The 26,289-nt window shown below is 41.3% G+C and overlaps 1 protein-coding gene across 1 annotated transcript in view; it reads right to left on the reverse strand.

The window, feature by feature from the left end:
• Eea1 (early endosome antigen 1) overlaps positions 1–18,992 on the reverse strand; it is a 103,889-nt gene extending 84,897 nt beyond the window's left edge. The window contains exon 1 of the mRNA XM_013111903.3: positions 18,767–18,992. Coding sequence (XP_012967357.1) covers positions 18,767–18,790 — 24 coding nt within the window. The 5' untranslated portion in view covers positions 18,791–18,992. The remainder of the gene's footprint in view (positions 1–18,766) is intronic.
• Positions 18,993–26,289: the final 7,297 nt, after the last annotated feature.

A 26,289-nucleotide genomic window follows, 5' to 3' on the forward strand; every position in this document is an offset into this window, starting at 1 on the left:
CTAAACAGGCCAATTTTGCGAAAAGGAAAAGAAACTCCATATGGGGTATCTTCCGTGTCCAATCAGTCTCTCGGGAGCATTTCATTGATATCAGGAGTAAACATGTCTCATATCAAAAGAATTTTAAGTTATTAAAATATTTCAAATGCCATATTCTGTAGGTCTTTGAAGTATTTGAAGATTAGCCTATCCATATGAAATATATCTTTGTATATATAGAAAACCTAACCAATATGACGTTAAACTTGACTATTATAGGTGGCTAACTGTATTTTTGCAATTCTGTATTTCTTAATTATACATTATATTTTTAAAATCTTTTTTATTTAAATTAGAAATAAGCTTGTTTCACACGTCAATCCCAGCTCCCTCCTCCCCTGACCCCAACCAGCCCCTCCAGCCCCTCACCCAATCACCACTTCACTCCCCAGGGAGGGTGAGGCCCTCCATGGGGGATCTCTAGAGTCTGGTATTTATCTGGGGCAGGGCCTAGGCCCTCCCCTATGTGTCCATGCTGAGAGAGCATCCCTCTATGTGGAATGGGCTCCCAAAGTCCATTTGTGTGCCAGAGATAAATACTGATCTACTACCCAAGGGCCCATAGATTGCCAAGGCCTCCTCACTGACACCCACAGTCAGGGCTTCTAGATCAGTCCTAGGCTGGCCTCTCTGCCATCAGTCTGGGGTCTTTCACTTGTTTGGTTAGTGTTATCCCAATATATTTTATGTTGTTTGTGGCAATTGTAAAGGGGAATGTTTCTGTGATTTCTTTCTCATCCCTTTTATCGTCTGTATATAGTAAGGCTACTGATTTTTTTTTAGTTGATCTTGTATCCTGCCACTTTGCTGAAAGTATTTATCAGCTGAAGGAGTTCCCTGGTAGAGTTTTTCGGGTTACTTATGTAACTATCATATCATCTGCAAATAGTGAAAGTTTGACTTCTTTTCCGATTTTTATCCCCTTGATCTCCTTTTATTGTCTTATTGCTCTAGCTAGAACTTCAAGTACAATATTGAAGAGATATGGAGAGAGGGGACAGCCTTGTCTTGTTCCTGATTTTAGAGGAATGGCGTTGAGTTTTTCTCCATTTAGTTTGATGTTGGCTGTTGGTTTGCTGCATATAGCTTTTATTATATTTAAGTATGTTCCTGTTATCCATTATTTCTCTAAGACCTTTATCATGAAGGGGTGTTGGATTTTGTTAAGGGTTTTTCAGTATTTAGTGAGATGATCAATAAAATACTGGCAAATTGAATACGTCATAAAAATCATACACCATGATCAAGTAAGCTGTTAAATTATTAAAGAATTCTCACACACCCAGTGGTAGAACAACAACCTCGCACAAATATCAGCACAGCTTTATACATACAAACAAACAAACAAAAATACTTCTGCATGAACATCTGCCAAGCAACTTGGACTGAAATCACCCTTGTGATTAATCTTTGTAGCCAATAATTCTTATTTCAAAATATCTTATATGATCTTTAAATGCATTTACCTTTAAAATTCTACCTCTTTGGAGGTATTTATAGTTTATTACAGCACATGTATTCCCACTGTAATGTTATTCTCTCACAGAAATGATCAGGATTCTGTGGAGACTCTATCTGCCTGCTGTTTAGGATGGCAGTTGTCATAAAAAATAAAATAAAAGAAACCAATGGCTACAGCTTCCAATCATAACTGAAAACCTTCATCTAATAGCAAAGAGTTAACAGAAACAAAGCAAATATCTAGTAGTGTGTGAGTATAGGATACAAGTATTTTATAGATATAAAACAAAAGCTTTCCTACTAGATGGTAATTCTCTGAGCCATGATTTCCTAAGTCTCCACACGGCACTCCTAACTCTGCACATGACTCTAGAGAAGATCAAGCAGAAAAAAGCAAACTCTTGAGTGGGAAATTATTCTAATTACTAAAACAATACAGAACTGCCTGGATACAGCACTCCTAGATAAATCTCTCCTACTTTAAAGCAATGAAACTGACTGTGATGGTAATTAAAAAGGTGTTTATCAATCAGAAAAGATAAGTTAAACAAATTCACCACCCATATCATCTTAAAGAACAAGGAAACCATCAAAAGTCAAGCTAATGAAAGACAAACTAACTTCATAGAAAAAGGCAAGTATGATAAAACTAAATTTTCAAATTTTGAAAAAAAATTTGACAAGCACAGTGTCAGATATTATCATGGTCTGAATGAATAAGCTGAAAATTTGTATGGTGAAACTTATGATGGGGGGGTTAAAAGTTAGGGCCTTCGGGAGATGAAAAGGTCATGATGGTAGTCTTCATGAATGAACTCTAGTTGTCACAAAATATCTGAGGATGAATGTTCTTTAAAGACTAGAAACCTGTGTCTAAGCCTCTGCTCCTTCAGAATATCCAGAATTAACTCCAAGCACCCAAATGGCAGTTCACCACTGTCTATAACTGACACCACCTTCTGACACCCTCAGACAACAGACACATACTTAGAGCTGTTACGAAATTCCTACTCGATTCCGCAGTCTCCTCAAAACCCCCAAATAACACACGAATGCTATATTAATTATGAAACTGTTGGTCAGTGACTTGGGTTTCTTATTGGATAGCTCTGTCTTAACTATTAATCCATCTCTATTAATCTAAGTATTTCCACATGGTCTTATCTTACCAGAGAAAGAGTCCAAACCTGTTACTCCTCTCACATCCTACACCATGACTATTCGTCTCCACAGAGAAAAGAGCAATTTCCTGTTTTTCCCTGCTTATATCATGATTCTGCCCAGCTATGTCATTTCCTGCCTGTCTGTACAGACTACCTAGTGGCAGTTTCTGCCCAGCTACGTCACTTCCTGGGATCATATGACGACTCTTCTCTGTCTGTTCTTGCCAGAATCCTCCTTGTCTCCTATTCCTACCTATTATCCTGCCTGGCCAATTAGTGTTTAGAGGATGAGTAAGTATGCTTGCTTCTATTTCCTTACTCATTTGTCATCTCTCTTTAAGATTCTCTTCAAAGTGATCTGAGTATGATTTAATTATCTCAGTGGCATTTCTCAGTCCTTATTGAACTTAACTTCTCTTCAACATTCATATGCATCTAATACTTGCCTCCACTTGTCTCCAAAATGCAAGACATGTATTTCTAGCTGTCCACAGATCATCTTTCCACAAGTATGTGTAGACCCATAATTTACAGTCATCTTCATCTTAAATCTTTCTCCCTGCTTTCTAACCTTAACCTGTGCCTATTCAAGCATCATTTCAGCTATTCTAGGGTTGGAGAGCTGGGTCAGTGGTTAAAAGCTTATACTGTTCGTTCAGAGGACCTGAGTTCCAGCACCCACGTAGGCTGCTCACAACAGCAGTTACAGAGGCAATCCAATGCTGTTTTGGGTATGGGTACTGCACTCACAAGCAACCAAGCCACACAGACATATACATATAATTAAATTAATAATAAAATACAATATTAAAAGCACCATCAATCCTATTGCTTAATTTTCTTGAAAAGTCAGTCTTTCTCTATCCAAGTCACTCCCTGAATTTAAGTTCTTGCTGTTCACTAGACTTGACAATCAGAAGTCTGTAAGTCTTTACTCAATGAAGAGACTCTAGAATCTTTTGGCAAGTGTATATAGTTCAGTAGCAGGCAAGTACTTGCTTATCATGAACAAAGTCTGGAATTTGATCCTTTAATGACAAAATCAGGAAGGGGGAGGGAAGGGCGGGAAGAGGGAAGGAAATGAAAGGAAAGAGGAAACAGAAAGAATTTCCTCAAGAATGCCAAATGAGGAGTCGCCATGTGACTCAGCATAAGTGGCAAAAAAACACAGGGATCTTTTAAGAGGCCCCACTACCAAACGAGAATGGTGTGTATAAGCAACTGGCAGTGGCAGTGACTACATCTCCAAGCCAGCAGCATTTGTTTGATGTCAGCACAGACTAAGGTGGTGAGCACAGCTCCCAGTGCCAGCAGTAAACTTACACCCGCCATGTTGGAAAGCCAGAGACTAAAACAGCCGCAACTTTAATTTTAGCAATGTTGTTTAGCAGATAAAAGACATGTGATTTTACAGTAAAGTCAGATTCAGATAAAGTAAAATGTCTAAAAGGTTTACAGTGTGTTTAAAAATATATGCAGGCTTGGGAGAGAATAGAAAAAGGAAAAAAGAAATAGAATAGCTGGGCGTGGTGGCACATGCCTTTAATCCCAGCATTCCAGAGGCAGGCGGATTTCCACAGAGAAACCCTGTCTCAGAGAAATAAATAAATAAATAAATAAATAAATAAATAAAAGTAAAAGAAATAGAGTAATAGAAAAGCCCTGTAAAGATGGAAAATAGACAGAGAGTCTGGATACTGTATGCTACGGTGTCGTTCAGTTGTTCAATTGCTAAGGAAGGAACAACAACTGCTGAAATACACTTGATTATCAATGCTGCTGAATTAATCCAACATATGTCTTTTGAATGCCTTGACTTCAGATTTTAAGTATAAGGATATGTTACTTTGGAAAAGAGATTTTATTTGTGTTTCCACAGAAAATGAAAAGCTGTGGATTCCTTCCAGGATTCTATGGTTTGATGAAGCAAGACCTCCTGAAGCAGTGTCCCAGGCAGTCCAGCATCTAAAACAGCTGAGATGATACAACCTTACATACTACAAAAAACAAAGACTTAGCCAGGTTTCTGTGTTTTGTCATGATCCCCATTGCATGGACAGCATCCCAACCAGCAGGAAGCAATTTAGAATAAACAACACCCACATTCCCAAATATTAAATGTTTGTTTTCATTTTACAGGGTTGGTTATAAATGGTAATGATCACAGTCAATCTCTTTCTAAAGGTAAAAAAGGGAATATGATATAGAAATGAATACTTTGTATTGATGTGGATTTTCATTTATTGATACAAATTTAAGATCAATTTTGTGATATATATATTTCATATTTCTCCTCTTGTTTTGATATTGTGTTTATACAGCTCTTTTAAAAGTATAATGTATAATTAAGTACAGATTACAGATAGTTACCTATAATAGTCAAGACTTATAGTTAGGTTAGTTAGGTTTTTTAGAAATACAGATATGTATTTGAGATAGATATTCTTCAAACCTTTCAAAGACCTTCAGAAAATATGGCATTTAATTGGTTTAGGATTTTTCCTGATAGTGAGACACAACTACTCCTGGCAAACCAATTACGTCTGAGAGGAAGATGGGCATCAAAGAAACTCGTTGTGGAGTTTGCTTTCAACATGGCAAGATTAGCCATTTGGGCAAGAAACTGCTCTTGCCTGAACTGTTTGACTATTGCTGTATAAACTAGACATGCAGGACCCATAGGAAAGTGACTCCTAAACTTACAAATGGACAGACCTGCAGGGTTCCTGCTACATGGAAGAGTCTGCCAGACATTCTGCAAGACACAGAAAAATGACTGACAAACTGCCAATTAAAGCAGACAGTTTAAATTTCCTGCTTTGCTGAGAAATGTGCCAGACACACTGTGGTCTATGGGCTGAAGATGGATACCCCAATGTAACTGAGGAACTTCAGATGACTGTCCAGGTAGAGAGATGTCTCCGTGAATTCTAGTGTTTATATATTATCCTTCTGTGGTCTTTGATGGAGTTGAAGACAGATAGTTATAGTTATAGCTTTCCTTAGTTATGATAAAAGATAAGTCATATATATGTATATATATACATATATATAAAAGACTTTAGATTCACAAAGATAGGATAAATGATAAAATACTTTCTTTAAATGTTAATGGATTAAATATTATAACTGTAGTTCTTACTTTATAACTGTTCTATTATATATAATTTGACTTTGTTAAAGTTAAAACCTTTCTTTTTATTTAGACAGAAAAGAGGAGGTGATGGGGGAAGTCCTTCTGTGTATGTACTTATCTTATTGGTTGTTGAATAAAGCATTGTTGGCCAATAGGGAAGCAAGATAGGTGGGACTAGAAGTCGAGGAAGAGTCTGGGAAACAGAGGCACAGTCAGTCACAATGTAGGACACCAAAGGAGTTAGATGTCGGGACTCTTCCTCTGGTAAGAGAAGATCATGTGGTAATGCTCAGATTAGAAGTTATGGGTTAATAATTGAGTCAGGACTAGCTCATAAGAAACCAAGCAAATGGCCAGCAGCTTCATAATTTAAAAAAAAAGAATCTCAAATGATTCCCATTTTAGGAAATATTATAACTTTCTAGCTGGTCCTTCTCTTATTCCTCTCTATACAACCAACAAATACTCACATTACATTATTGAACCAGTATCCATCAAGCACTCTGCTAGATCTACATGAATTAAGAAAGAGAAATCCCCAGACTAAGGCACTCCAAAATTTAGGAGGGGAGAGGAGGTAAATAAATTACAAAAGCAGTATAGTACCACTGTGAGTTAAATGTAGTCCAGCAGTTAAGCAGACGAGGCATAAAACCTCAAAAGGAAGCCAGCTCGGCTCTATAACCATAAAGGAAAGAAAGAAGACATGAAGGAAGTGGGGGAGAAGGAAAAGAGGGAAGGAAAGGGAAAGGAGAAATGATTTGCTAAAAACACATAATTAAGATCATATGATATTTGTCAAAATGTCAGATAGTATGGTGAGTGCTTCATGAACATTATTTCATCTAGTACTAAACAACACTGTTGGTAGATAGTGTGTTCAAGTTTACAGATACATCAACTAGCTACCAGAAAGTATGAACTTTTACATAAACTTACCTTCATGAGATGCAACCCCAAAATTAAATTATTACTATTTATAATAGTTAAGTACTATGAGATGCTTCTGGAGAATAAAACAAAAAATAAATAATACCTGCATTACTTAACTGAAATAAAAGAGTATCTGAGAAAAGATGTAAGTTGAAAGAAACATGATTAGTGAGAAATGGTCAGGTCTGCATATGTACAGAGATAAGCAGACAGGAGGCATAAAGTGATAGCAAGGAACCAGAATACTAAGGTCCTGTGTGCAAGATTAAAAGTAGACATCTCCTGTGGACATGCTGTGGATCTGGATATGAAACATCTTACAAAAAGACACTTTTGTCCCCAGGTGGTAGTATTTAGAGGTGATTAAATCAAGTCACTCACTAACTTCATAAATGGATTAACTGACAGCTGAAATACATTCCTGGGGATGAGCTCTGATAGGTGACCTTTATCCCTAGCTCTTTCAGTCTCTGGCACTGCTGTCTCTCTTTCTCTTTGCATACTGACCTGAATGTGCACTATGAAGCAAGCAGCTCTGCTCCACAAACCATTTCTGCCATGATGCACAGTGATGGGGCCAACTGACAAGACCTAAGCCTCTGAAACTGTGGGCTAAAATAAATCTTCTCTTCTTGATAATGATTTTCTTAGGCAGGTTGCCACCCTGACAAAAGATTAACCTAGGTGCTGAGTAGTCACTTAACATGTTTAAATAGGAGAATGATTTGCTTTTAATAAAATTGGCTAGGAAAAACATCTTGGAAAGTTTCCTTGTTGTGGTTCCTTACTGCCCAGTCTAAGATCCAAAACCTTCCTTCATGTTCCCAGGCTAACTGGTATATAACTACTTCTCTCTACATGCAGAAATGCAGTCCTTCTAGTCTGTGAGACTGTTGAAAATGCCTGATTCTGTCTCCAAAATGCTCTTTTCTCCCTTTCCTAAGCCATTCAGTTCAGTCTCAGGGAAGCCTCAACAACCTCCACTCCTTTCCCTGCCCACCCTAACCCTGAACACATAACTATTACTTTGTCTTTCGTACTTCCAGAACCTTCCTCTGGGTAGCCTCACTTTGCACACATCGCTTTGTTACTATTAAACTGTCTGTCGCCTCCATTAAAAATCAATTTCTTTATCTCAGGTTTATCAGTAGGCCTTAGTATAGTTGTAAGAGCAAAGAGTGAATGTTTAACAGAAGTTACAGAAATGCCAATGGCCAATGGTCTAAGGGTTCACCAAAAAAATAATAATAATAATGCCTTAGTCTATGTTTTGCTAATATAGTTGAGGATGGTACAAAAACAAGAGAAAAAATGTTTTTAAAGGAGTTTGGGGTTGCAGAAGCATGTCTCAGAGGCTAGGAAGGGTTCCTGCTACCAAGCCTGATAACCCAAGTTCCATCCTGGAACCCAATTACACAAAAAAGATGTCCTCTGACCTCCACATGTGTGTTATGGTGCTTGAGTATACACACACACGCGCACGCGCGCACACACACACACACACACCTACTTTAATAAAAAGAGTAAGATTGGAATCTGCCCTGAGATTTTGGGAGTCTAAGAACAAACTGTCAGCACCCATGCAGGTGCCCACCTGCCTGCAGCAAAGGCCACATGAGAACTACACCCAGGAAAGCTCCAGGCTCACTCTGAGCAAACCAATTCCATTCTCCTGGGTTTTGTTTTTCGTTTCTGATATAGGCTCTTCGCTTCTGATATAGGCTCTTACTAGGTAACATAGGGATGTCCTCTAACTCAGTATGTAGCCAAGGCTGACCTGAAACTCTGTCCTCCTGTCTGGGCCTGCAAGAATAGCCTAACCCAGCCTCTTGAGAAAGCCATTAACTTATTCCTGATGGCAGTATTCCTATGACCCAATCACATTCCCAAAGCCCCACCTCCTAATACCAACACAGTAAGAATCAAATTTCAAAATCAGTTTTGGTAGGGACAAAGCACATCCAAACCACAGGACAGAACCATTTAAGTGTTCCCTAAGAAATTTGGAATGTGTAATTAGAATAACAACACAGCCATTTGTTATCAATAGCTAATATTTACAAAGAGCTCCAGGAAATTAAGTTAACCTGACCAAAACCATGCTGAGTTGTAGGCTGGAGACTACTCAAACAGACCAAAGAAAAAACTTTGTTGTAGCCCTGGATCATATATATTCTATATTCTAAATATACAGAGGAAGAAGAGGGAAAAACATATAAGGAACGAACAAGAACCCGACCAGCTTGAGCCACAGACCAAGACCCTCTCTCAAAGCAAAAAAGAAAAAAAATCGAATGGTAAACATATCAAAAACTACACAAAAAGAAAACAACTCCATAGTTACTGCTTTTCAAAAAATTCACCTCAATAAATTAGTAATAACTTCATCTGACTTAAGCCCCCAGCTGATCTGAGAAACTCCTCCCAGCATATCACTTTAAATATGGTTCCCCAAATGTGTACTCCTGTGGCTCCCCATGTGTTCCCTCCCTGTACTTATCCAAGTATGTCATATCACAGTTAGTGGTTCTTCAGGCAATCCTCTCTTCCACTGCAAAACAAATCCCACAAGGGTTTGTATCTGCTCTAGTCATCGCCATCACTATGTCTGGCATTCATGGTAGGGCTACAATAGATGTACAGGAAACAGCTGTTTCAGTCATCACTATGTCTGGCACACAAGGTAGGCCTACAGTGGATATACAGGCAACAGCTATTTCAGTCATCACTATGTCTGGTACATACAGTAGGCCTACAGTGGATGTACAAGAAACAGCTTTGCTTGATGAAGGTATCCCCAATTCATCACCTATCTTCACACAGTGATCATCCTAAAGTAATGATAACTACTTATTGCCTAAAATGAATCAATCTCTCCTGTCCTTTTCTGTTTCTGTTTTCCCATAGCTTTAATGTGTACACAACATTGGCAAGTCCATGTTCTTAAAAGAATCCTCTCACTGCCTATTCAACCAATATTAATTTCCTACTATTTCCCAAGTACATTTTTCCATTTAATAGGAAAATTGACTTCCTCTTCTTACAGAATAAAACTGAAGGTTTCAGTTAGTTGTATGCTGCAAGGAATAAGCAAAGAAACTCAAGACCTCGAACTCAAAGAGAATTCCCCATTCAAAAGAACCCAGTATCATCAGAGAAGGCATTGGCTTCCTTGTCGGGAAAGGACAGACAGAGGGAAAATGGGCAATGTCTTCTAAGCCACGAAGTCAAAGCACTCAAAAACATGTGCTAAACTCAAACGCTCAGATCTAGAGCAGGACAAACATTAAAGTAGGTAGTACACTGATGACATGTCAACTGCTACAGTGTTAAGTGCAGCACCCCACATCCAAAAGAAAGGAGGAGGAAGGATGGAGAGAGAGGAAGGAAAGGAAAGGGAGGCAGAAAGGAAAGTGGGGAATGTGGGAAAAAGCTGGAGAGGACAAATTATTACTTTGTATCATCATACTTAACTAGATAATGCAAGAACCACAATACACGCTAAGTCTAGAGGAAATTTTTTGATTAGGAGGAGAATACTCTCCAAGTCTCAAAGTATCCCCCAAACTACTTATTGGTTGCAAAAGAAGAAAAAATAATGATAATTAGTGTTGTGTAGTGGAAGAACTAAGCAACACTTTGGACCAGAAATCCAAATTAAAAATCACCTGAGCCTTGAGATGTACATAGCTCAGTAGAACACTTGCCTCTAGATCCTTAACAGCAAATAAATACTTTTGTAAAAAAAAAAAAAAATTAGCATTGCCTGTGAATGTCAAAGGGACATTATGAACCTTCAAATGTGATAACCCAAAGACATAACATTCCTTAGCATAACAGTATCCTTGCCAAGAATGCAAATTTAAATCTAAGCACAAACAAATATTAAATACAACATGAAAAACATTCCAGTTTTAAAAAAGGAGAAAAAGAAAAACACTGGGGCTGGAGAGATGGCTCAGTGGTTAAGAGCACTAGCTGCTCCACTGGAGGATCTGAGTTCAAGTCCCAGTACCCACAAGGGAGCTCACAGTTGTCTGTAACTCTAGTTCCAGAGGATCTAATATCTTCGTGTACATACAATAAAGTTAAATAAACTATTTTTAAAAAAGAAAAGAAAAGAAAAACATACAAGAAGGTACTATGGCTTGAATGTATTCACCACAGGTCACATAAAAACTTCATCCCCAGTACAATACTTGAAGGTGAGGCCAATAGTTCATGAGGGCTGTCTTCATGAATGGAATGGATTTCATTACTACAAAAGAATGAATTGTTACAAAATGTAGGTTCCCCCTCTTACTCCTTCACTCTTTCATTCTCTTCCTTCTCCACATCTACACAAGACAGCACAGACAAAAAGCTCTCATCAGATGTTGACTCCCTCAATCCTGGATTTCCAGGCTACAGAACTTAAAGGATTTCTTTCAGTAAATTTGTCTTTATAAATTATTTTGTTACAGCAACACAAAACAACTAAGATGGGAAGATGTGTCATTAAAACATGGTATAAATACAAGTAAACACTGTGGAAATAGCCCAGATTTAAAAAGATCAAAGAGTCAGCAAAGATGGTTCAGTAGGTAAAGATACTTGCCACCAACCCTAATGGCCTGAGTTCAAACCCGAGGACCCACATGGATGGAAGGGGAGAACCAATTCCTACAAGTTGTCCTCTGGCCTCCATATAAGGCACACTAAATAAATAAGTGTAAAAGTTAAATAAAAGAGATCAATATAATGTGACAAATAATTTTAAATCGATTGAAACATAAAATCTTACTCCAGTTCCAGTAACAAGAGTAGGAGGATCAATATCAAGAAATACTCATTTTCTTCTTTGAAATTTTCAGAGTCAATGAACCAAGAATGACCCTCAACTGACTCAGAAAAAAATAGTAAGACAAAAATTGAGGGGATAGAAAAAGTAAAAGAGGTAAGCAAAGGTTAAAGTGAATGGGGTAAAATATTAGCAATAGTCAGATATGGGTTGCTTTGAACAGACAACACAACCAAGGCAACTTATTAAAAAATGTTTAATTGGAGGCCTGCTTCCAATTTCAGAAGGTGAGTCCATGACCACCATGGTGGGGACACAGCAGCCAATGGGTAGGCACTGGAGCAATAGCTGAGATCACATCTGATCAGCAAGTTGGAGACAGAGAGCAGAGACTGGACCTGGTGTTGACTTTGAAACCTCAAAGTCCACCCCCAGTGACACCCCTCTTCCAAAGACCACACCTCCTAGTCCTTCCCAAACACTCCATCAACTGGGAACCAAACATTCAAAAATGTTAGCCTATGGGGCCATTCTCATTCAAACCACCACATGGGTAAAGAATATAAGAGCACTCTTTGCATTACTTTATTCTCCCAACTTTTTCTAAGTTCAAAACTACTTTCAAATAATAGAAGTTAATGTAGTATGCAGACATCCAACTACCTGTTCTGTTCAAAACAGTGCCCCTACCTACATGAGAACCCAGAATGGCTGAAATGTGGTTTTCTCAAGTTAAGATATGCCATTAGAGTTAAGTGCACACAACATTCTAAAGACTTAAGAAAAATGCAAAATCTTAAAAAGTTTATATGGTTCATGCATAGAAATAGTTCAAATATACTAGCTTAAACGAATACTTTCAACTTGCATGACTACTATCAATCTTAGGTCACAAATGATCGTGATTGCATGTAGAGAGAAGCCTTTTCCTTGCCAGCCGCTTTGGTTTTTCCCCACCAGTCGCCTGGGCTCTGCTGCATTGTAGTCCCCAAATAACACACAAGACGCTGTATTAATTATGAAGCTGATGGCCTTGCTTGTTTTATACTGGCTATCTCTGACTTAAGAATTTACCCCATAATTGTTATTTTAAGTATTTCTCTTACCGGAGAAAAGGTCTGGATTTCTTACCCCATGCGGCTATATGGTGATAGTACTTTGTACTGGTGTGGTTTTTCATTTATTGATACAAATTCAAGATCAATTTTGTGATATGTATATTTTCCTTTTGATTAAGTATTGTGCTTATACTGATATTTTAAAAATAATGCATAATTAAATACAGACTATAGATAGTTAATTATAATAGTCAGAACTTATAGTTAGGTAAGTTAGGTTTTCTAGATATACAAATATATTTAAGATAGATAGACAGTCTTCAAACCTTTCAAAGACCTTCAGAAAATATGGCATTTAAATGGTTTAGGATTTTTCTTGACAATGAGAAATGTCTGCTCCTAGCATATCAATTACGTCTGAGAGGAAGATGGGCATCAAAGAAACTCGTTATGGAGTTTGCTTTCAACATGGCAAGATCAGCCATTTGGGAAAGAAACTGCTCTTGCCTGGACTGCTTGACTGTTGTTGTATAATCTGGACATGCAGGACCCACAGGAAAGTGACTGCTGAACTCAAACAGTCCTACAGGGTTCCTGCTTCATGGAAGAATCTACGAGACTTTCTGCAGGACACAGAAAAATGACTGACAGACTGCCAATGCAGATGGACAGTTTGAAATTTCCTGCTTTGCTGAGAAATCTTCTGGACACATTGTGGCCTATGGGCTGAAGATGGATGCCCCAACGTTACAGAGAAACTTTGGGTGACTGTCCAGGCAGTAAGATGTCTCTGTCAATCATAATGTTTATGTATTAACCTTCTGTGGTCTTTGATGGAGTTGAAGACAGATAGTTATCATCATAGTTTTCCTTAGTTATGATAAAAGATAAGCTACATATAGGACTTTGAACTCACTAGGATGGAATAGATGATATTTTCTTTAAATCTTGCTAAATGTTGATAGACAAAATATTGTAACTGTGTTCTTGATAGCTGTTCTGTTATATATAATTTGACTATGTTAAAGTTAGCACCTTTCTTTTTGTTTAGACAAAAAAGAGGAGATGATAGGGAAGTCCTGTGTATATGTCAATAAAGCACTGTTGGCCAGCAGGGAAGCAAGGTAGATAGGACTCTGGGAAGGAGAAACACAGGGAGTCACCATATAGCCGCACAGGGGTAAGAAGTCCAGACCTTTTCTCCGGTAAGAGAAATACTTAAAATAACAATTATGGGGTAAATTATTAAGTCAGAGGTAGCCAGTATAAAACAAGCAAGGCCAACAGCTTCATAATTAATACAGCGTCTTGTGTGTTATTTGGGGACTACAACGTGGCAGAGCCCAGGCGACTGGTGAGGGAAAACCAAAGCGGCTGGCAAGGAAAAAGCTTCTCTCTACAAATGCACTGAACAAAGTCGAACCATTAACCCAGTGTTGGGTTTCACATTACTTTACAACTTGCTTTCAGAACCTTTCCGATTTAAGTACACCTCTATCGCTAAGTCACGTGGTTTTAAGCAACTTACATATAAAGACTATGCCTATTCACTGCTGTCTTGAGTATCTAGCACATAGCTAGTGTTACAAGTACTGCAACTTATTGTTACTGTGTTAAAAGGTACTAGCCCAAGAGAGAAATACCAACAAGAGGGGAATGAATCTTCACCATTTCTAAATCTTTGCTTACACCATAACTGCTCTTCTGCCATAAAACTTCCTCTTCATGAGCATTCTTCAAGACCCCCTCTACTGACAATATTTTCCAAGGTGACCTTTCCTCTGTGCTACTACATTAGAGCCTTTAATGACTCTATCATTTACTTTAGCATTTCACACAGTCCCTGAAACAGAAATTGGATCTACATTTATCCTGAATCCCACACAGTGCTAACCACACCAAGTGGGCAGTAAGGAGGGGGAAGGAGCAAAGTTCCAGGAAAAGAGAACAGACTGGGAAACTAAAATCTGGCTGTAGGAACTGGAATGATGGCTCAGTAGTTAAGAGCAGTTGCTTCTCTTTGCTCTCTTCTCTTCTCTTACCCTCTATGTCTCTTCTCGCCTCTTCCCCTTCCCACCTCCCCCACCTGGAATGAACTCTATGGTTAATGTATCTCATTAAAAAAAAAAGAGCAGTTGCTTATCTTACAGAGGATCAGAATTCTGTCACTACACCTACATTGTAGATTACAACTGGCTGTTAACTCTAGTTCCAGGGAATCCACAGCCTTCATTTGGCCTCCACTGGAACCAAGTATGAAAGTGGGGCACAGATAGACATGCTGGCAGAACACATACACATAAAGTAAGCATTTTGTGGTTGTTGTTGTTGTTGTTGTTGTGAGCCTAGCCTTTAACAGCTTAGCTATCCCTCCAGCCCAATAAGTATTTTTTTTTAATTTGGCTCTAGTCTCTAGTAGTTTTTGGAATCTACTAACTTCATTGATGTAGATAAATCATAACATCTCATTCACTTTCTACTTCCTGATTTGTGAAACCAGAGAGACAAACCAAAAGACCAGCAAAACAGTCCTTCCAAGTCTCCAATTCTGAATTCAATACATTCTCTTCTCAGAAATGTTTTCATATTTATCAGCAAAAGAAAATCTAATACTCTATTACTAAATCATGCTGTGTATGTTCTTTAAGAAAGAAATGGCACAGAGTTTGCAAACTGCCTAATGTAGTAAACGCTGATCATCTTTCTGGCCACTGAGTGCCTTAAGTTCAAGTATTTCTCAAAGCATCCTGATGGTTTGAGTAAGAATATGCCCCTCACAGACTCATAGGTTTGAATACTTGGTCCCTGACTGATGAAACTGTTTGGGAAGGATTAGGAGGCGAGGCCTTTTAGGAGGAGATGTGTCACTGGAGACAGGCTTTCAGGTTTCAAAAGACTCAAGCCATGTCCATTGTCTCCCTTTATGCCTCCAAACTCCCTTTATGTACGCCAAGCTTGAACTCTTGTTCCTGCCGCCACACCTTTGCTTCACCATCATGGACTATAACTTCTGAAATGGTTAGACCCAACTAAATACCTTCTTTTGTAAGTCACTTTGTTCATGGTGTTTTATCTCAGCACTACAAATGTAACTAGGCTAATGCCATTAATCAAAATATTCAATACATACATATTGAATGCCTCCATCACAACTATTGCTTTCCCAGACCTTTCTAAGCCTCAACAACACCTTTCTTTTAGTAATCTAATGGAAGATAAGAAAGAAGAGAGGGGGAAGAGGAGGAGTAAACTTTCTTGAAGGAACCCAAGGCCTTACTGGCAATGTTCAAAGACTGAGTTACAACTGATTATACATGCAATGTCCTTTTCTTCTTTCTTCAAATGTGATCTAAATCCAATCAGAAGAAAACTATAATAGTCAAAATGAAAGATCATCTAAAAACAGATGTTACAGAAGTAAAATATAACTCAATGGCATGGAGACCATTTCAAACAAACCTCTAAATCAGTAGGTGTAGTTTTAATTTTATATCTTAATTTTAGTGCTGAGAAAAACGTTGACAGGGTAAGGGAAATAAAAGAACTGATATTTACATAATTTAAAGTTTCATGTTATGCCTGTTAGCAAAAACCACCTGTAGAGTTAATTTTAAAAAACCCATTCTAGGATATAAATTAGTAATATAAATAACAAGCTTTAAGATTCATCATAATACCACTATTAAATGCTAAGCATTAAAATAGACACCTCTACAAGGCAAATTTCAACTCCTTCAAAGAGATTCAAGAGCCTCTCATAACATGGACACTGCCCACTAGAGTAGTCTCATCTTCCACCCATCCCTGACTCCCGTCTCGCTACTTACACTCAACTGTTCAGCTCCCCCAGGGCCATTTGTTCCTTGTATGACTCCACACTTTTATAAAGGCTATTCCCTCCGCCTGATATGTCCTTCCCTCTCAAGCTATAAGTACGCCCTCCTTCCTGAAGCTTATCATCACTGCCTAACACCCCCTCCAAAGTGGCTCCCACAGCATTCCTCAGTCTTCCAGTTCACACCACTGGAATCACCTTTTGATGTTCACCCCCCCAACCAGGGGCCGAGTTCTAAAGGGAGGGCCACATCTTATTAAACCACATCCTAGCTCCTAGCACAAGGCCTGAATTCTAGTGACGCTCAACATATACACTGCAGAAGACAAAGTTAACTATGAGAACTAATCCAAGTTTTTCTACTGGAGAATAAGCACAGTTAATAGCACTGTGGATCTCAACCAGTAGCAAGTTAGCCCCTAGAGGACATTCAGTAAAGTCTGGAGATGTATTTGGTTGCCTCAAAGCAGGTACAGTATAGGAAAGAATGTGGCTGCCATTTACGAAATAGAAGTCAGGGATGAGGTTAGCCATTGACAAATGCACCCTTACAACAAATAGTCACTTGTTCACAAAAAAAAATATCTCATTCCAATGTTAGGAAGCCCAGTTGTCATCTGATTTATTCAAATATGATGATTCAATTACACATCTCAGCAATAACCATTAAATGCCATTTTTGAACAGATAGATACATAACAACACTAAAAACAACCTTCACATAATCCTAGTGCTTCATAGCATCTGCTACAGTACTGCAAAGCATCCCATGTTTTTTCAAAGCCAAATTGTAGCTACCAGGAACAACTCCTAAATCAGAAGACGCTGTTTGCTTTAAAGCAAACCATGGGCAGACTCCTTTCCTCTTGTGTAACTATGACAAAAATACAATCTGAGGCACGAGATAGTCAGTGACACCAGGACTAATGAAAATCCCTTAAGCAGGAGGGCCTAGGCCCTGCCCTGAATGAAATGACAGACTCTACGGAGGGCCTCACCCTCCCTAGGGATCTGAGTGGGGATTGGATTGGAGGCTGGGGGGGGGGCTGGGATTGACATGTGAAGCAAGCTTGTTTCTAATCTAAATTTTAAAAAGTGAAAAAAAAGTCCCTTAAGTAAATCGAGGGATCATCACACACAGAAGCTCCTATGAACAAAGCAACTGTAAGAGCCAGAGTAACAGGGCATGCATGCCCTTGCTGCCAAATCACTGCTGCATAAAAAAAAAAAAAGAAGAAAGAAGGAAGGAAAGAAGGAAGGAAGGAAGGAAGGAAGGAAGGAAGGAAGGAAGGAAGGAAGGAAGGACAGAAGGAAAATTGACAAAACAACTGCAAAAGGGAAAGAAAATCAAATGTCAATACAGAGGGCTAGAGACATGAGTTAACTATTTCTCCTCTGATGTAGGACCAAGTTTCAGATGCTGAAGGCCTTTCACAGCAGCGGGCTTAGCAGCAATCTTCCCTGGGTGACTCAACTCTGCTTGGCACATTCCTTGACTAAATACTACAAATTCACTAAGTTCTTGTCCTTTGAACTAATTCTCCTACCTTCTGGGTATAACATCTCTTCACATTTACCAGTCTCAGAAGGCAGCGAAGGGAAGCTATCCAAAACAAAAAAACTTGAGTAGGCAACTCTTATTAGAAGAGATTTTAATTATGTTATTCTAGGAACTGATACCTAAACAAAACACCTACAGCTTTCCAGAGCTCTTAACCTTTTTTACCCTCGTGACTTTCCGGATTTTAAATTGAGATAGCCCTGGTAGAAACTAAACTGGAGTGCGTTTGCCGTTCGATCCATGTGTTCTTGGAAAACTAAAATAAGGTTTTTCTGGGGCTTGGAGAGGAAAACGCACTTGTAATTCTTTCAAAGTTTCCAACAGTGAGTAATATCTTCCTTGTCTGCTGACTTTGCCAGTTAAGCGTCTTCAGTCCCAGGACTCGGGCCCGCGCTAGGCCGGGTCTCCCACTACCCTCTGGCCCGGTGCAGGGGAGTAAGGGCTTGAGGCAGGTGCGTGTCGTGGGGAGGTGGAGGCACGAGGGGACAGGGAGGGGCCCCGCAGCCCCCCACAGCCCCCCGCAGCCGCGCACCCACAGGCGGGGAGCAGGGAGGGACGCGCGGGCACCACACCCTCCAGCCCGCGGTGACAGCCGGGCGCGGGAGCCGGCCCCGGGGCCTCCGGGCTCCAGTCTGCGCCCCGCCCCACCCGCCGCCCGGCTCCGGCAGGACCAGCAGGCCTCGGCGGCCGCCACTGCCGGGCCTAGCGGAGCCCGGAGCCCAAGCCCGCCTCGGCTGCCCGGGGTCGGGCTCGGAGACGCTCGCACTCACGTGCTGCCGGAAGGACGCTTCCACACTCACCCTCTGCAAGATCCTCCTGAACATGGTTTGGCCGGCCGCCGCCGCGGGGACTCTCCGCGCCCTATGCTGGTTACTCACGACCGGGAGCCGGCGGGCGAGCCGGGAGGAGGGCGGGGGCGAGGCGGCGGTGGACGCTGCTTGGGCGGCCCCGACTTGCCCACACGGACGGAGAGGCAGCGAGCGAGCACGAGCCAGCGAGCACCGAGGCAGCGAGCGCCCGCCTGCCGGGCCGCCCCCGTAACTGACAGCTGGGCGGGCCCGCCCGTAGCCGAGGGGCGGAGTCGCTGCCGCCCCGCCTCCTCGGCCTGTCCGTCCGCGGGGAGGGCGGGGCCGGAGGAGGGCCGGGCCCGAAGCTCCGACCAATCGAAAGCGGGGCTAGCGTGACAGACAGGAAGCTGGTAGCTCGGCTTCTTCCGGCGTGCGCGTGGACGCCCGGGCGCTGGACCGCGCTTGGCACTTTCAGAGGGCTGCGTCCGGACAGAGAAGCTGGGTCGCGACCTGTGGGTCACTCCTGGAGGTGTCCTTACCCGGGGCTGGAGAAACTGGCCCCAAAGCCGCGTTCCTGGACGAGCGCCAGCCTGAGATGGAAGTTTGCTAGCGCTCTAGACACCGCGCTGACCCGGAGCCGAATCTTTATCTGGGCTGGAAAGGCTGATTGCGACCGCCAAGCGCCAGGCCAACGTGGGCCAGAGAATCCGAGATCACCTTCACTGTGCTAGGCTTCCCTCTGCTTTTTCAGTCCCAGGTTATCCGCTGCCTTCCTGATGGCAGCCACAGCCACAGTAAAGCATGGGAGGAGGCTGGGTTTTGAATTAGCTAGAGTTTGGGTTCATCCTCTTGTGAGAGGGCAAAGGTTTCTGCATCTTATTTCAGCTAGGGCCGTCTTTGGTTTAAACTGAAAGTGAGCCTCCGCTTTTCTACCCTTGCCCGTAGGAAAGAGCCCAACCATGTTGTAGGAATTTGTGGTCCAAATGCCCCAGCTAACTTCGTTTTCTTGGCTCCTGTTAAGCTGCTTGCTTGCTTCCCCCTTGTAACTGTCAACTGAGATGTGAGTTCTCTGTATTGTCTCTCAAAAACTCCCAGTAATATACATTCAAGGTTGTTCTGATAAGTCCAGGCAATCCCAGAGCTAGGGAGGCTTCTTGACAGGTTCTCAGTGCCTAGACTACACAAGGGAGACTTGGGATCCTAAGAGTGCCTGGTGACCTGGGAACTGTGATAGACCCAGGTTTGGGGGATGCCTATGGCAGGTTCCCAAAGCCTAGATTGTGCAAATAGGGGCACTTTTTAACAACCCGGGGGTAAGTTTTCTCTGTAGCTCACAATACTGGAAACTTGTGGAAAAGCTGAATACAGTGTCAATTTCTGAATCAGAGGGACCGCCTAGACAATACTAGCCCTTGCTCAGGATTCTGGGTGCCTACCAGGTCGTAGAACATAGTCTTTTTTATAGTGTGTAGGTTGTTTGTTGCATAGTTTATCATTCTTGAGAAAAGTGAAACGATGGCTCAAAATTCTACCCAAACAACCCTCCTGAACCTGATGAAGTCTCATTTTAAGAATTTCCAGAGAAAAACCCAGGAGTCCAGAGAATGGGCCCATATAGGAAAAAAAAAACTACTTTTTTTTCCCCTTGATTGCTCGTCATTTCAGATGGACTGGCAAACAGAAGCATCCTTAAACCTTCTGCTTAAGCAAAGTGTAGCATGTGGTCTTTAACCAGGCACCCAGACCAGCTCCCCTACATCCTGGCCTGGAGGGTTCTGGTAGAGGAGTCCAAATCCTACGGTTTGTTTTTGTTTTTGTTTGAAAACCTTCCACACAAACTAAGAACAGAAATATGTTTTCAAAAGGATGACACTAAATTGGACTTTAAAAGCCCTAAAATTATAGACAAAATTTTACTAAATGTTCCATTGGGGAAGAATATATCCTATCAAACTGTTATCCTTTGGAGAAAAAAAATCAGAACTTTTATAAGACCTACAATCCTTTGTTTGGGCAGAGACAAACCTACCCCAGGACTTGCAGCCCACTAATCCCCCCAGTGATAATGGAACTAAAAAGCAATGCTATTCCTGTCAAGGTAAAGGAATATGTTATGACATTAGAGGCAAAATGAAATTGAAGTGTGAACTGATAGAAACTTGAAGCTGGTATGTTAGTCCCTGCCACTCCATTATTACCTCTTTAAAAAAACTGGGAACAGGTGATTATAGGCCAGTCCAGGAACTCCAGGGAGTGAGCAGAAGAGAACAGGACACCCACCCAACAGTTCGAAACCCATGTTTTCTTAGCTAGGGTTTCTATTGCTGTGATGAAACACCATGATCAAAAACAAATTGGGGAGAAATGGGTTTATTTGGCTTACACGTCAGCATTGCTGTTCATCGCCAAAGGAAGTCAGGACAGGAACCCAAACAGGGCAGGATCATGGAAGTAGGAACTGATACAGAAGCCATGGAGGATGCTGCTTATTAGCTTGCTCCTCCTGTCTTGCTCAGCCTGCTGGCTTAAAGAATCCAGAACCAACAACCCAAGGATGGCACCACCCACCATGGGTTGGGTCCTTACCCATTGATCACTGTTTGAGAAAATGCCTTACAGCTGGGTCTGGTCTTATGGAGGCATTTCCTCACCTGAGGCTCCTTCATTTCTAATAGCTGTAGCTTTTACCGAGTTGATGCACAAAACCAGTCAATATACATAGACTCCTGAGTTCAGTCCCTCCCAAGAAGCTGATTCATACTGTGCTAGATCTAAAAGATGCTTTCTTCAGCATGCTGCTGGCCAGATCAAGTCTACTGATAGTCAGTTTTGAGTAGGTGGACATGGACATAGAGACAGGTTGCAAAACCTCCCAACTTTGATGGGATGCTCCACAGAGATTTGCAGGCGTTCACTGAAATTGTAACTCTCCTGCAATATGTGGCTGACCTGCTGGCGGCTGAAGCAAGAATATGGTCTCCATGTCACCTTGACTGAATTAACCTCGGAATCTGGAGAAGAATGGGTGGGCCTCCTTCCATTTGCCCTTTATAGGGCTTGATGTACACCTTACATAAAATTTTATTTTGGGGAGACCTCCTCCCATTCTCTCTCTAATAGGGTTAGAACTTGCTACTGAAATTAGCAAACCATGGCTGCCTCCATTTAAAACTGCTTTCCAGACTCCACTGCCTCATCCACACCCCTTTCGGCCAAGCCGTAAAGTGTGGATCAAGAGACATCAAGCTGAGGGGACACATCTGGTCATCCTGACCACCCTCATTGCTGTCAAAGTAGGTAGCATCCATACCTGGATACATCACTCCCAGGTCAAGCCTGTCACAGGAAATGATGACACAGCTCCTAAGAAATGGTCAGCAAGACCTGTGAGGATCCACTAAAGATAAGACCGACATGGGTTTTACGCTAATGATGTTGTTTTATCTGACTATATTCCCTCCTGTTTTTTCCTGGGATCCGAATAACCATCCCTGGACCCTATACCAACAAAGCTGACCCCTACAGCATTGAAGTTTCATCTAAATGCTGTAGGAAACCACAAGACTATTGTTATGCCTTCTGCCCTGTAGCAAGCTGTGTGGAAGTTGTACACTTTTTTTTTTTTTTTTTTTGGTTTTTCAAAGACAGGGTTTCTCTGTGGTTTTGGAGGCTGTCCTGGAACTAGCTCTTGTAGACCAGGTTGGTCTTGAACTCACAGAGGTCCACCTGCCTCTGCCTCCTGAGTGCTGGGATTAAAGGCATACACCACCACCACCCGGCTCAACACCTCACTTTTAATATCAGGGACACTGTCCAGAGAAATGTATATCTGACCCCCAAACTTAAAGTACTGAGACTTAGTTTATGTGTGTCAGTGTCATGTATGAACAAACCCACCCAGACTAAAAGGACCCTAATTACAAGGGTTGTCCACACTGGGCCTTGCAAGTACCACAGAAGTCCATCCTCGATTTGGAGATGGGTGTAGTAGAGTTACCTATGAAGTTCTTGACCCGTAGGACAACAGATGGGAAATGGATCCTTAGTGCTTCCTTTAGATGGTGATAGGTTGATGCCTCTGGTGGGCCCAAAATACTGGTCTTTAGAATCTGCTAAATATATGCCTTTCTTTGATTCTATCCCCCAAGAAAAAGGCCTGAGACTACTTGGCACTTTTTCCTCCCCAGCCCATCTCACTCACAATTCCACCCACCAGAACTCTTCTACCCCAGACCTGCTTTGCACCCCTGCTGCCATTATTCCTACCTCTGCCCCATCAGCAGAACTCACCAGTTTGAGCAACTTCCGACCACTGCACCTTCTCTCCCTCTTCTTCTAACCCCACTCTTCTGACCTCCCTACAATTCCTAGTGACCATGATAGGATTGGAATACCAACCTATAAATACTACTAACCCAAATATTACACTTGGCTGCTGGTTCTATATATCACCCTCCACCACAAGAAAGAAAGAAAGAAAGAAAGAAAGAAAGAAAGAAAGAAAGAAAGAAAGAAAGAAAGAAAGAAAGAAAGAAAGAAAGAAAACACTGTGTACATAGGGACCCAACCTCCATCATTCCCTCAGCCTGGGCAAATTGCCTGTGGGAACTAGTTCACTCAACTATCAAATCCCTTGACCTAGATTTGATCCACAGTGAAAGAACCTGCTTTTATTCAAAGAGCTATGGTATGTCTAGATCTACCATCAAGGTTTCAAACATCCCAGGAACCACTCTTATCAGGCCTCCTGGTGCTCATTGTGTCTTCAGAGGAAGATGCTTGAAGATTTCAGTCAGCCTCCTAGACAGAATGGTACTCCCAGCTAGCACCTAGCTCTGGCCAGGTCGGTTCTAGGTGTTCCTAGGAGAAAGAAGGCTGCTCCTGAGACACCCCCCCCCAAGACAGACCCTCTGTACCCTGTCCACCAGCAGAGGAATGCATTCCAGCGTCCACAGCTCCTGCCCCAGGAGACACTGCTTCCTTCCAGGCAGAGAATTTACCTAGGCCTCAAAGGATGGCTACCTCTGCTTCGGTATGTACCATTCCTGCCTTGGCCTTTGAGACCTACCAGGACAGGAGACATCCCACCACCACCACCCACTCCCTGCCTTTATTGGTGAGTTGCTATCAACAGAGTTGCTCTGCAGTATCCTCAGAGCATAGAGCTGTAACACCTCTTGATGGTCTCTTGCCTAGGCAACCCAAAGCCCACCAAGAATGTAGGTCTGTAACACTCCCCATCTCCCAGTCAGTTGACAGCCCATTTCTACTTTCCTGTTAAAGTTTGTACTTCCCCATTAAAATTTCTCCTGCGTGGGGAAAAACGTTCCCATTGTTTTTCTTTTACTGTCTGTTCACTCCATCCTTAGTGTAAGACAGGAACCCAAAATAAGAAGCATCAGCTGTCTCAATATGGTAAATCCCGCCACTCACTGTAACTCGGGGTTTTCTATAAGCACACACATTTTTTAAATATTATCTTTTGTGCTGTTGTTTCTGTTAGGTTAGCAATTAAAATACTTAAATTAGCCCAGTATAGTGATTCAAGCCTGCAATCCCAACACTTGGAAGGTGGAGGCAGGAGGATCAGGAGTTCAAAGTCTTTCTCTGCTACCTAAAGAGTTTAAGCCAGCCTGGGCTACATGGGACTATGTTTCAAAAAGAATGGGGTGTGGAGCATGGTGCTAAATGCCTTTAGTCCCAGCACTCAGGAGGCAGTGGCAAGAAGATCTCTGTAGGTTCTAGGGCAGCCTGGCCTACATAGCATTTTCCAGGAAAGCCAGAGCTGCATAGTAAAACCTGTCTCAAAAACCCCAGATCAATAAGTAAATAAATTCGTTAAGCTCAAGCTATGGAAGAGATCGTATTTGAGACTAACCTGGGTGTATTGCTTTTCTATTGTTGTAATAAAACACTATGATCAAGGAAACTTCAGAAGGTTTTATTTGGACTTACAGTTCCAGAGGGATAGGAGTCTGTCATCATCACAGTAGAGAGGGGGAGGCATGGCAATGGGCAGCCAGGTGACAGGAATAGCAAGCTGAGAATTCCTATCTTGAGCCACAAGCAAGACACCAGGAGAGTTAACTGGGAATGGCCAGTTTTTTGAATCTTCGAAGCCTACCCCCAATGACATATTTCCTCCAGCAAGGCCATACCTCCTAAACCTACCCAGACACCTTGGTTTGGTTGAGAGACCTCTACTGACCAGAAACCAAGTATTCATATGCCTGAGAATATGTGGGCTACCTCATTCAAACCACCAAACTGGGCCAAAAACAAACCAAAATGAGAATTAAGACTGACAACAGTAGGCAACAGAAGATACAGTGACCATTGATACACTTGTGTAATGACAACAGTAGGCAACAGAAGATACAGTGACCATTGATACACTTGTGTAATGACAACAGTAGGCAACAGAAGATACAGTGACCATTGATACACTTGTGTAATGACAACAGTAGGCAACAGAAGATACAGTGACCATTGATACACTTGTGTAATGACAACAGTAGGCAACAGAAGATACAGTGACCATTGATACACTTGTGTAATGACAACAGTAGGCAACAGAAGATACAGTGACCATTGATACACTTGTGTAATGACAACAGTAGGCAACAGAAGATACAGTGACCATTGATACACTTGTGTAATGACACATCAAATTGTTATCAGCTATTTTCAAAGGGAGAAAGGCTAAAAAAAATTGAGATTTTTATCTTAATCATATATTATTGAAATATGTTCATAGGAAAAGCTGGTATATTTGCCTTTTCCAGGAATAGGAAAAAATTCAGTGTATTTAAAAGAACTATGAAAAGACAAAAGATAAATGCATGCAAATATGAGGAATAGCTATAAAATATGGGCTAGACAAAATGGTAATATTCTTAATACAGTTTATTTCCACTTCTGAATTACAGATTTCAAGCTTAACATAAGGGAAACTAACATTAAAAAAAATTACTTGAAATGGAAACAGAAAAAAAAAGTTGGATTCAAATAGGCTGTCTCACTTATTTGAGCCATAGGCCTTGCTGAGTATCTCCACCTATGTCACGAATCCCTCTTTGTAACAGTAGAAGTGTTCTTATTACTAGCTCAGATATGGAATTGAGTGAGTTTCCTAAGGCTACATAAATGGCAAATGGTGGAGACAGCATTCTGACTAAGTTTGATGCCATCATACAGCATCATATCTACCCTCTTAAAAAGTAAATAAAGACATCTGTATCTGAACAACTTTCTCCATTTTTATGCATCTTTAACTTTTTATTGTGAAAATTTTCACATGGAAAAATAGAAAAATTATAAAATGAAAACTCACATACCTACAACCTTGCTTCAATAATTATTTATATTTTGCTATTTTATTTTCATTAATTCTTCCCTGAATCCCGGTGTTGGTGGCGCACACCTTTAATCCCAGCACTCAGGAGGCAGAGGCAAGTGGATCTTTGTGAGTTCAAGGCCAGCCTGGTCTACAGAGCGAGTTCCAGTACAGCCTCCAAAACAATACAGAGAAACTC

The sequence above is a fragment of the Mesocricetus auratus genome, unplaced genomic scaffold (genome assembly GCF_017639785.1).
Source record: "Mesocricetus auratus isolate SY011 unplaced genomic scaffold, BCM_Maur_2.0 Super-Scaffold_100011, whole genome shotgun sequence".
In the NCBI taxonomy this organism is placed as follows: domain Eukaryota; kingdom Metazoa; phylum Chordata; class Mammalia; order Rodentia; family Cricetidae; genus Mesocricetus; species Mesocricetus auratus.